The sequence below is a fragment of the Fusarium sambucinum genome, chromosome IV (genome assembly GCF_050947815.1).
Source record: "Fusarium sambucinum isolate potato_lamoka chromosome IV, whole genome shotgun sequence".
Taxonomy (NCBI): domain Eukaryota; kingdom Fungi; phylum Ascomycota; class Sordariomycetes; order Hypocreales; family Nectriaceae; genus Fusarium; species Fusarium sambucinum.
The window spans coordinates 2,049,779-2,060,225 of NC_139291.1; the positions used below are offsets into that span (position 1 = coordinate 2,049,779).

At 48.6% G+C, this 10,447-nt stretch overlaps 5 protein-coding genes across 5 annotated transcripts; 3 read left to right on the plus strand and 2 right to left on the minus strand.

Moving 5' to 3' along the window:
• Positions 1–408: 408 nt before the first annotated feature.
• On the plus strand, positions 409–1,679 carry FSST1_000710 (uncharacterized protein; the record flags this gene model as incomplete). Its single annotated transcript, XM_083233529.1, has 2 exons — positions 409–1,204; positions 1,270–1,679. 2 exons carry the CDS (start codon positions 409–411, stop codon positions 1,677–1,679), a joined length of 1,206 nt encoding a protein of 401 aa, XP_083090892.1.
• Positions 1,680–2,419: 740 nt separating this feature from the next.
• On the plus strand, positions 2,420–3,795 carry FSST1_000711 (Thiolase, N-terminal domain-containing protein; the record flags this gene model as incomplete). Its single annotated transcript, XM_083233540.1, has 3 exons — positions 2,420–2,426; positions 2,485–2,576; positions 2,638–3,795. 3 exons carry the CDS (start codon positions 2,420–2,422, stop codon positions 3,793–3,795), a joined length of 1,257 nt encoding a protein of 418 aa, XP_083090893.1.
• Positions 3,796–3,858: 63 nt separating this feature from the next.
• Positions 3,859–5,347, minus strand: FSST1_000712 (uncharacterized protein; the record flags this gene model as incomplete). The annotated part of the gene is made up of 3 exons (XM_083233551.1): positions 3,859–4,270; positions 4,320–5,064; positions 5,110–5,347. The coding sequence occupies 3 exons, from the start codon at positions 5,345–5,347 to the stop codon at positions 3,859–3,861; spliced, it is 1,395 nt and encodes a 464-aa protein (XP_083090894.1).
• A 1,269-nt stretch (positions 5,348–6,616) lies between these two features.
• Positions 6,617–7,300, plus strand: FSST1_000713 (TVP18/Calcium channel flower; the record flags this gene model as incomplete). Its single annotated transcript, XM_083233562.1, has 4 exons — positions 6,617–6,653; positions 6,709–6,724; positions 6,854–6,949; positions 7,000–7,300. The coding sequence occupies 4 exons, from the start codon at positions 6,617–6,619 to the stop codon at positions 7,298–7,300; spliced, it is 450 nt and encodes a 149-aa protein (XP_083090895.1).
• A 1,143-nt stretch (positions 7,301–8,443) lies between these two features.
• Positions 8,444–10,049, minus strand: FSST1_000714 (RNA recognition motif domain-containing protein; the record flags this gene model as incomplete). The annotated part of the gene is made up of 5 exons (XM_083233573.1): positions 8,444–8,987; positions 9,087–9,463; positions 9,524–9,574; positions 9,637–9,693; positions 9,750–10,049. The coding sequence occupies 5 exons, from the start codon at positions 10,047–10,049 to the stop codon at positions 8,444–8,446; spliced, it is 1,329 nt and encodes a 442-aa protein (XP_083090896.1).
• Between the last annotated feature and the right edge of the window lie 398 nt (positions 10,050–10,447).

Below are 10,447 nucleotides of genomic sequence, written 5' to 3' on the forward strand. Positions count from 1 at the left end.
GCGTCAAAGACCAGTCAAGAGCCTTGTTTTCTACGTATTTTGCGGGAATCAAGGACTTGAGCTGACAACCCGACAGTACGCCTAGGGTTCGAGAAGCGTGGTGATCCTCAATGTCACCCAATGACTGGATACCAATACTTGCATATTGACTACCTTGCCTAACACGATGCGATGTTTGGGAAACCCTGGCATATTTATCTCTCTACTTTACTCAGATATGGAGTATTGATATACTTCACTTAAGTCCGGTTCGACTAAACTACGATATTCTGCCGTTTCAAGTTTCACGTTTTAGCTGGCGACTCACTCAACAGCCACAACCGTTGCTTTTTTCTTGCAAAGTTCAACATTATAATCAGGCACTTCTACTCTCTGCCTATTTTCCATTTTATCAATACCCCAAGAGTTATGACCCCGCCGAATCGACAGCGTAACCCAGCTCTGGCTTCTCGGCCTGGCCGCTTGAAACTGAGTGTGCTTGAAGATACCATCAGGCAGGCATCAGGTCGTTCACGGTCACCCACAAGTCTCAGTCCTATTTCCAAAGATCGATCAAGGCGTCGAAGTAGTCCGTCTATTGCCTCCCATTCTATTGAATCAATTCGTCAGCGAAGCAGAAGTGGAGGGCGATTGAAGACTTTGTCTTTCCCAGACCCGTCTACACAACCCCAACCGCAACATTCGCACTCATTTTCGCCTCTGCTCTCTCCGCAGGAATCTTCACCATTTCCTCCATTTTCCTTTGACGAGTCCGCCATTTTCCCGGATGATGAGCCGCCGAGTCAAGGACAGTCTCCTGTTGCACAGCCTTCTGGGCATAACTTAAACTGGTCACTCGCAGCACAGCCCCTTCAGACTCTTTCAAGAGCTCAGTCAGCGAAAGTCAAAGACGGGCAAATGATTCGCATCACTCTCAAAACAAAGACAACCGAAGTGCCCTGCATCGCAAAATGCTATCTCAACCGTGCGTCGAGTGTCGTTGACAACGACTTTGCTCGTAACTGGGGTGTCAAAATACACCCTGTTCCCAAGACACGATGGAAGGATGCCAAACACTGGTGCGTGCTGGACGTAATTGATGTGGAAACGGTTGGAAGTATGCAAAAAGAATTGCGAATTCGATTGGGGAAATTCCCAGATCAGCGGTTCAGTATTGAGCTGGGCTTTGATGCCCTCAAGTCTCTTGGTTTGGTTGATGAAGTTGGTGAGTAACATTTATACATTCAGTCTCAATTAGCTCAGTGGACAAGATAGCTAACCCCAACACAGAAGCAGTCTCGCCGCTCTCGAGATCTGCACCTCCCAGCCAATATCCATCGTGGGCCGACTTCAACCCTTCCTCTTACATGCAGCCGCAGCAGCAACAACAACAACTTCAAGATGCCCTTGGGCAATACGCTTTTACGTCTCCGATACCACAACAATTCAATCCTGGCCGTAACCGAGCATTGACAGAATCTTCAGTAATACCTGTGATCAGGGTAGATACTTCTTTTGTGAACCCATTGCCGGTTCCTATGCCACTTTGCGACTCAGGTTCTGGCGAAGACTCTAGTTCGCCGTGGGATGCCCTATCGCTGGCATCTCAGTCTTTTCAAGATGACGATAGAAGTGTTTGGAGCCCAGCGATTTCCGAGTGCGGAGGGCATTCCTCATCTTACGATACCTGTATGAAATGAAGAGTCAGTTTGGTACTATTTTACCTATAGATAATCTTTTTCTTTTTTTTTTCTTTCTTGACAGCAGGTTGGTTTTTATTCCCATAGTCAAGCTTTATTCTTCTAATAACGATACCCATCGTGGTGGAGAGTACAGAGGTAGGTATAGTACGGTATAGTACAGTAAAGGTGGCAGGGCATGAATCAGGTCAAAAATAAATCAATGTATTTCCATGTGATAGAACGAGACCACGTGCTTACTTATTCACATTAAATCGTCATTTTTGGAGTAACTATTTTCTTAGTTACCTTGTGACGCAACAAGTCAAGAAACATTTTGTTGGAGATTCTCTCTCTCCCCGCGTTACGGATACTGCACGTTAAAAAAGCTGGGGGAATGGAATCCACTGAGAACTGGCATGTGATCGGGCGCTAGGAAAAGAAACGCTAAAGAACAACGCTAAGCATGGGACAAGAAGATGCCTCGGTCCCCCAGTTTTTTAGAATGGGAAATCCGTCCCGCGCGTCGGTCTTCGGTCTTGAACGTACTAATGTAGCTTCTTCTCCTGTGACAGACGAAGCTTCCCACCATCTCTTTTCTCTCACAATATCCGAGGTCTACCGAGAATCTTTCTGTATATTAATCCTCCCTGATACTACTCCTCCATCTAAATATTTCATCTCTTCCTGTCTTTGTCTTGCGTATTATACCCAGCCCTCAACTTCTTTACTACATCACTCTCAGTTACATCATAGCAAAAATGGGCGGTATGTTTAGCTGTTTTGCACTCCGCTTACCATGATGACAAACTAACTTGGTTCCCAGTCACCGACCGCATTATTCAGATTGGAGGCCAGATCTCTGGTAACCCGACCGCTGGCGGTCGTGAGAAGATCCTCCAGAAGAACCCCGATGATGTAAGTTAAGAAGATGCGAAGAGCTACTTGATGCGCCAGGATTGGACGCTAACATTAGCAGATCGTTGTCACCGCCGCCTGCCGAAGCGCATTCACCAAGGGAGGCCGTGGTGGTTTCAAGGATACACACGCTGCTGATTTGATGGCCGGAGTCCTCAAGGCTATCCTCGACCGTTCAAAGATCAACCCCGCCCTCGTCGAGGACCTGTGTGTCGGAACTGTGCTCGCCCCCGGTGGTGGTGCTACTGAGATGCGAGCTGCCAGCTTGGTCGCCGGTTTCCCAGAGTCCATCGCCGTCCGAACTCTCAACCGACAGTGCTCTTCTGGTCTCCAGGCTACCGTCGATGTCGCCAACCAGATCAAGACTGGCATGATCGATATTGGTATCGGTGCTGGTGTTGAGAGTATGTCTATCAACTACGGTCCCGGCGCTGTCTCTGAGTTCTCCGAGGAATTCGAGAAGGTCCCTGAGGCTGCCAACTGTAAGGTCCCTATGGGTGTTCTGTCCGAGCAGATGGCCAAGGATCTCGGTATCACTCGACAGGCGCAAGATACTTTCGCCGCCGCATCATACCAGAAGGCCCTCAAGGCCCAAAAAGATGGCCTCTTTGATGAGGAGATCGCTCCTCTCAAGGTCAAGTTCGAGGACAAGGAGGGTAACACCAAGGAAATCACCGTCTCCAAGGATGATGGTGTCCGAGAGGGCATCACCGCCGAGTCCCTCGGCAAGATCCGCCCTGCCTTTGCCAAGGACGGATCTATCCACGCTGGTAACGCCAGTCAGATCTCCGATGGTGCCGCTGCTGTTCTTCTCATGAAGCGATCTACCGCTGAGAAGCTCGGACAGAAGATTATCGGCAAGTACGTCTGCGCCTCAATTGTCGGTGTCAAGCCCCTCCTCATGGGTCAAGGCCCCTGGAAGGCCATCCCTAAGGCTCTCGACCTTGCTGGTATCTCCAAGGATGATGTCGATATCTGGGAGATCAACGAGGCTTTTGCCAGCCAGTGCTTGTGGTGCGCCAACGAGCTGGGTATTCCTCAGGAAAAGATCAACCCCAAGGGAGGTGCCATTGCCTTTGGTCACCCTCTGGGCTGCACCGGTGCCCGACAAGTCTCTACCCTACTATATGAGTTGAAGAGAACCGGCCAGAAGGTCGGCGCAACATCAATGTGTGTAGGAACTGGTATGGGTATGGCTGCCATCTGGGTAGCCGAGTAAGAATGTACTATTATAATCAGCATTTATGAAGCACATTTGTATTTATTTCAATTTATATCTTGTTTAGAAACCATCTATCCTTGTTCCTACATTCTTTTCGCTTGCAACCCCGATCAGATGTGTCCCCACCACCAAATCCATCAGTCCTAGCCCGACACTCTTGTACACTACGGTGCCGTCTCGTAACCACTGACAAAGATGATCTTCAGACTTCCTCTTTTCTTTGTCCAAAGAGCTGCTGGAGCTCTTTCTGGAGTGGAAGAACGAGCTGGGCCTCCTCCCTTCGGAGTCAACAGAACCCGTAGGGCTTGTTGGCGTTTCGCTGGTATTACTTCCACTGCCATAGACGGTTGACATAGAGCTCCTGCCGTGTACATCCATCTTATCCATGTCTGAAGTCAAAGACGTCTGGCTGCTGGTAAATCCATCAGTCTCTTCTATAGCCAGACGATGAAGCATCACCAGTTCTCCTAGCCTACAGTGTCGTGTTAGCTATGTCTTTGAGAGCCACCCTAAGTACTTACTCGACCATCTGATGAGGGCCAATATTAGCCGCTATGATTTCGCCCGCATCTTTGAGTACTCCTCTGATATTATCAACAACGATTACTCCGCCTTCAATGGCATGCTTATGGAAATGCCGATGTGGCTTGTCGTCCCTCTTGGCTGCTAAGTGTATCAGGTCTTCTGGCAACTCTCGATGATCCGGCGTAAGACTTCCCACAGCGATGATAAGTCTTCCTTTCCTGCGGCCCTCATGGGACGTCAAGATGGACCCATCGAACAGGTCGTTTTGTGATGTAGTGCAACAGTATATCACATCAGCTTCCCTTACCTGCTCCTTTACCAGGCGCTTATACTCGTGGAACGCGGGAATCAATAGTCCAAATTTGGTATCTGACCAGCCTTCCCGTTGCTTGACCTCCGGACCAATGTTAGCGAACCGTTTCAATAGTCCAGTCGCCTTGTCGCTCCATCGATGGTTTACAACATGAATGCGCTTGATCGTTCTACCGCGCATCATAAGAGCAAGTCGAATGTGCCAGTAAGCTTGAAGGCCACTGCCAAATACAGTCAAAGTTTTGACGTGATTACGGCGCGCTAGAAGGCAGGTTGAAGCCAGTGCGGTTCGAAAGGCTGTCAAAGTAGTCGCATTTATGATACCAAGTGGTGTTCCGTCTGGCGTGAACAAGTTTACAACGCCAATTGGACTAGGCTGCTTGGCATCGTCTGAGCATCGACGAGCTTCCGGACTTGTTGAAGATACCACTGACAAGTCAGTCTAACTCGTCAGTCAGAACAAAAATAGCTCACCTTTGCAGCCCATTCCGCATGGCGCGCATGAGGGCATGTAAAGGGTTTCGGCCATTGTCTCCGGGTGCAGTGTTGAAGTACGCTCTGGTTCCTGGAAGGCCTCCTCCAAAGCTGGTGTTCCAGTAGAGAACTCGTGAAGAGACGAAGCCAGTACATGGCGAAACTCTTCAAGCTCATCAACGTTAAGGCCCTCCAAGATGGAGTTGACCTGATCGTTTGAGAGGATTGTAAAAGTCATTGTCTTGTCTCTTCAATATCATTCGGTAGTGGTACGTTTTGAAAATGAATGACTAGGGCGAACAACAGAGAGAAATTAAGGATATGCTGCGGTAACGACACTATAGTTGAACAGTCAAAACCGGCGATCCGGACATTGCTTGCTAAGCTTGGTACCTTGAGAAGAGGCTAAGTGCGTTGAAGATGATGTAATAGTGTAGAGGTAAGTCATCGGTAGTTCGCACTTGCAGCAAGAACCACCCCACTAACCACGTTGTTGATATACGATCTTCAACAGCCTAACAACAATGGCATGTCAGTGACAGGGCTGAATGACTACAAGAAAAGATACGGCAATGAAGCCTATACTGAGGGACCCATATGGGTCTTCAATGGCCTTGTTTTCATACATGCGTGTCAATTGATTCTCAAAGACCAGAGGTTAACATTTCAAGGCACATGTACCTCTAGTGCTGATTGTTGGAGCCATATGATACTGTCTTAAAAGGATGCCTGGTGTCGAATGCAGCTCCGAATAGCCTCATGTTTGATATCTTTATGCCTGCACAGACCCGTCCAATTATGGAGACCAGCCTCCAAAGACTCGTGAATAGCCTTGGCAAAACAGTCAAGTGTTTCTCTGAGAAAGAGTCGGGCATGTAAGCGAACAACTCCGCTTCACTGAGTTCTGGGCGAGGCTTGGCAATGCCGCGTATCCAACGTACGTCACTTGGCTGTGCAAAAAGAATAAAGCTGCCTAAACGGCAGATAAGTAGTATAAGTCCAAAAGCGCACAAAGGAAAGAGAAACGACAAAGATCGCGAAACGGAACCACATGTGCTTGTTGTTGTGTTTCATCAAAGGAACCGAACCCTTCAACGTCTCACATTGACTGTCAATAGCGCACCGTCCATCCTCCTTACAGGGACCCTTTCCCCTACTCTGGCCTCCCCACTCACCCACCTGTCCGGTTAGCTTTTGTCGACATAACTCAACCTAAGCCAAGCCTTGCGCCAGCCCCAATCAAAACTGGGGACCACCTCAGCAACCATTTCCATCCGTCATTTGCCAAAAGGCTACGTTCTTCGTTTCTAGACCTTTCATCGTCACAACACAACGCTACCAAACTCACGATCAATCTCTCCACCTTTCCGAGTCGATCTTGACTATTATCGCAACCTTTTTGCTCGCGATACCACTCTCTGATAACTCGATCCCGCATCGATTCTCTCTCCCAATCTTCCTCGGCTTCTCTATTCCCGAATACGAACGTTCGCCGCAAGCTGTCAATATGACGCTCAAAGAAGAATTCCAAACGCGAAACTTCAGTATGTTGCTCTCAACGCATTGCGCTGGCTGTCTCTAGTACTAATAATTATGTAGGCATCTACGGACAATGGTAAGCCGCCTATCCACAGCTATACATAGCTTCAACCATAGCTCGCCAGTTGTCGAGCTGCTCTTTGCGACTCGATCAATATCGAACGAACTGCGCCACCAACAAGGGACTAATATTGCTTGCGTATAGGCTTGGAATCATTTCCATGATCATTTGTCTGGCTGTCGGAATTGCCAACATTTTCTCGTTCAATGTTGTCCGAATCATCTTTTGCGCTTTTGCCATGTAAGGTTCCCTCAGCGTCATGCCACATACCGTAAATTAACAATGTACAGCGCATCGTCGTTCATCATCTTGTTTATTGAGGTCCCTCTTCTCCTGCGAATCTGCCCGACTTCTTCCAAGTTCGACGAACTCATTCGCAAGGTTTCGACCAACTACATGCGCGCAGGCGCCTACGGTGTCATGTCTGCTCTGCAGTTCATCAGCATTGTCAGCGGCTCCAGCAGTCTGATTGCCGCCGCCGTCTTCCTGCTTCTAACAGCCCTTTGCTACCTCCTCGCTGGTGTCAAGGGACAGGCCTTTGTTGGCAGCAAGACCCTCGGTGGTCAAGGTGTTGCGCAGATGATCGTGTAGGCGCACCAATCGCCTACCTGCCCAGTTGATTGAGTGACGGTAACCCGAAACCAACGCCACTCTCTACGACCGAGCACTTCACATGGGGAGGAGGTGACTGGAGCTCTCAATAGCTCACGAATGAGGAGGGATGCTGATGTGGAAAAAAAATCCGCTTATCTCGACGAGTGAGGACCTGCCAGGGGCAGTGACCTGTATACCCAGCTGGATTTGGCGTCTGGGATGAGGAACGGCTCATGTTTTGATTGAAGTTGCTATTTTTAGTGTACGAGTTTCAACGACTGTGTTATTCAAGTTACGTTTTTAAAATTGATCATATGCACTGTACTTTGGGTAATCTCGTGCTGCTGTGTTGGTAACATATCGTTTGAAAGCACGGGAGTGTCATGTCGAGCCTCCATGCTCCACGGAGTAGTTACTGGGATACTGATATCGCAGTTCAGTGCAAGCGTTCTGCCCATATCCATTGAGTAATACCATCCGCCCAACGCTTGATATTAGACCAATCTCCCAGAATAGGGCACAGCAGTGAGCAATGGTATTACTGAAGTGCTCTCATCATACTCGTGATATTATACTAGGCTCTCGGGGTCACAGAAACTTAGATGTCATTTGCTTCAAGGGACGAATTAGTTTAGTTACTTTATGCTGTCTTCGACCTGCCCTTAGGCTATTTGTTATTTGTATAATAGGCTTAAACCTAAGCTTCTGCTACGGAATCGCTACTATTGAAGGTGTGTGAAGTTGGGTACAGTGTCATGTGCACCGAGCAGTCTCTGGTGGTCAGCCTTGAGGTTATGAGGATTCGAACTCTGTGGTGATACGTATACCTAAGCTATACATAGGTAGTATCGTATGGTTGTGTTGAATCCTCTCATCGGCTCTGTTCCTCTTCATCATGGTCTTAGTTTCACAGAAGGTATGCCTTTTGTTACTGATCCAGAACACCACGTAAAGGTGCCAGCACATCGTTCTGGTGCCTCCACTGGGCCATCAATGATGACCACAGCTTCGCAGGCATATTCATCTACCACAGGGAAGAAGAAGGATTCAAAGGCTTGCGCTAAAGAAGAAGAAGAAGAAGAAGAAGAAGAAGAAGAAGAGTTTAGTGCTTGTTCCAGAAGAGAAGGATCTGACGATAATCTACCAGCCGTCAATCTCTCCAACTAATGGGACTTTGCGCTCTCGAGTTGGCTTTTTGTGACCGCGTCTGTTGTAGGTTGACTCCTTGTGCTCACGAAGAGTCTTAGGACAAGCACTGTCAGAAACGAATGCCTTGCAGTCGATATCCACGGTAACGCTTTGGGTGCCAGGGGGTGGAACGGTCGAGACTTTCTCGGAAACCTTCTTCTCAAATGTCCTTTCGGGTACCATGTCTAGCTCAACAACGCGGCCATGGCCCTGCCAATGTTGGAGACGGGCATAGTCTCCCCAGCCAGCACCAACCGCACGAGGAGTTGGATACACCTCAATATGGGAGCGAGAGGTTGCAGAATTTTCGTCGACAGGGACCTCAGAATTGAGAATTAGCGTCGGAGACTGTGATACTCTTGACCGAGCCGTGGGATCATTCAAGACCGTTTGACCGGGCTGCAGGTCACTGCCACTCATGTGCCTGTAAGTATCAATGGCAGAAGCGAACATGCAAGCAGTGTCATTGTACGGTTCGTCCATCGTCCAGACATCTCTATATTTGTTGTCGGTTTGGCGCGAATCCCTGTCTTGCTTGACCGGATCTATAGGCCTTTTCGCTGGGTGCCACTCACACTAATCGTAGGCTTCATACTCCGAGAGAGACTCTATGGGGATCTTTTTGAAGATCCTTTCCCCACCTTGGCCTTTCTGAATGTATATCCAGGTTCTGAGGAAGGGAGTGTTCTTGGGATGGGAAGACGGCAATGGGGTTGACCGCAAAACAGATTGCCCTTCACGCTCGCCAACAAAGCCCCGGGAACCAATACTGGTCTCGTATGCACCATGAGCACTGGCAATATGAGATACATACGCCTCGGCGGCAGCGTTGGGGTTCTGCTCCTTGAAGTGCCATGACTCCGGGTATGCTAAAAGTTTCAAAGACTTCAGCAATTTTTCAATGTCGGAGGCAGTACGGCGTAGAGGTAGGGCAGGAACTGATGATGCCGGAAGAAAACCAGAAGCCGCGGTCTTCAAAATGTTAGCATCACAAGATGCAGGGCATGTAGGTAGACTTGAGAATACACATACATCCGGAAGAACAGAAGTGGGAGCCTCGGTAGGAGCCACGGCGGGAGATGTCTAGACGATGTCAGTTAGCTAACGCAAAAGATCTCAGAGGTACGTATAAGATGGAGACATACAGGTTGTGAGGCTAGTGCAGGGACTGGCGACGGGTTTTTCGTAGGTCGTCTAATACTCTATATAGTCTTAGTATCCCTACCAGTCAAATATATCCCTGAATTAGTAAACATACAGCTTCAGGGATGACAGGGCCTGTCGTCATTGGTCGTCCACGTAGGTCAAGACCGTTGAGAGACGCCCGGGCACGAATCGCGGTTGCACGATCTGGGAACTGCAACTGGCACCATCCTATGTGGGCATAGTTATTCTGCTGGAGGGGCCAATAGATGATGCAGTTGTTGAAGCCCTGAGCAGACAGGGAGTCTGCGAAGTTTGCCTTTGAGGTACCGAAGTTAATGTTACCACAGTGAACGAACTGGCCAGCGGCGATAGCAGCTTGGCTGCGAGAATTCCACTTCTGTACAGTAGGCATTCTAAAATACTGTTAGATAGGTCTGGCAGTACAAGGTAGTGCATTTACTTGAAAGCGTGTTGGTGAGCGTGGATGTTGTATGGTGAGCAATGTGCAGGAAGATCCTCTGTGATATGCAGGTGTGTGGGTGGGATGAGTGGAGGGGTGTGTATCTTGGAATCAACTACGCGGGGTAAGGTTGTGAGTTGGTTAGTAGGTAATAGAAAAGATGGCTCTGGGTACAGGTAGGTGGGTAGGTAAGCTTTAGGATAAAGAAAACAAACAGCCCAAGAGTCATGTCTAAGATGGCATAAATGACAAGATTATTTTGTCTCTTAGTTAAGGTACACAACACTACCTATTATCTGGCAGGGAACTAATACTGCGGCAGTCTTCAGGGTCCTGGCGCCAGGTCCACA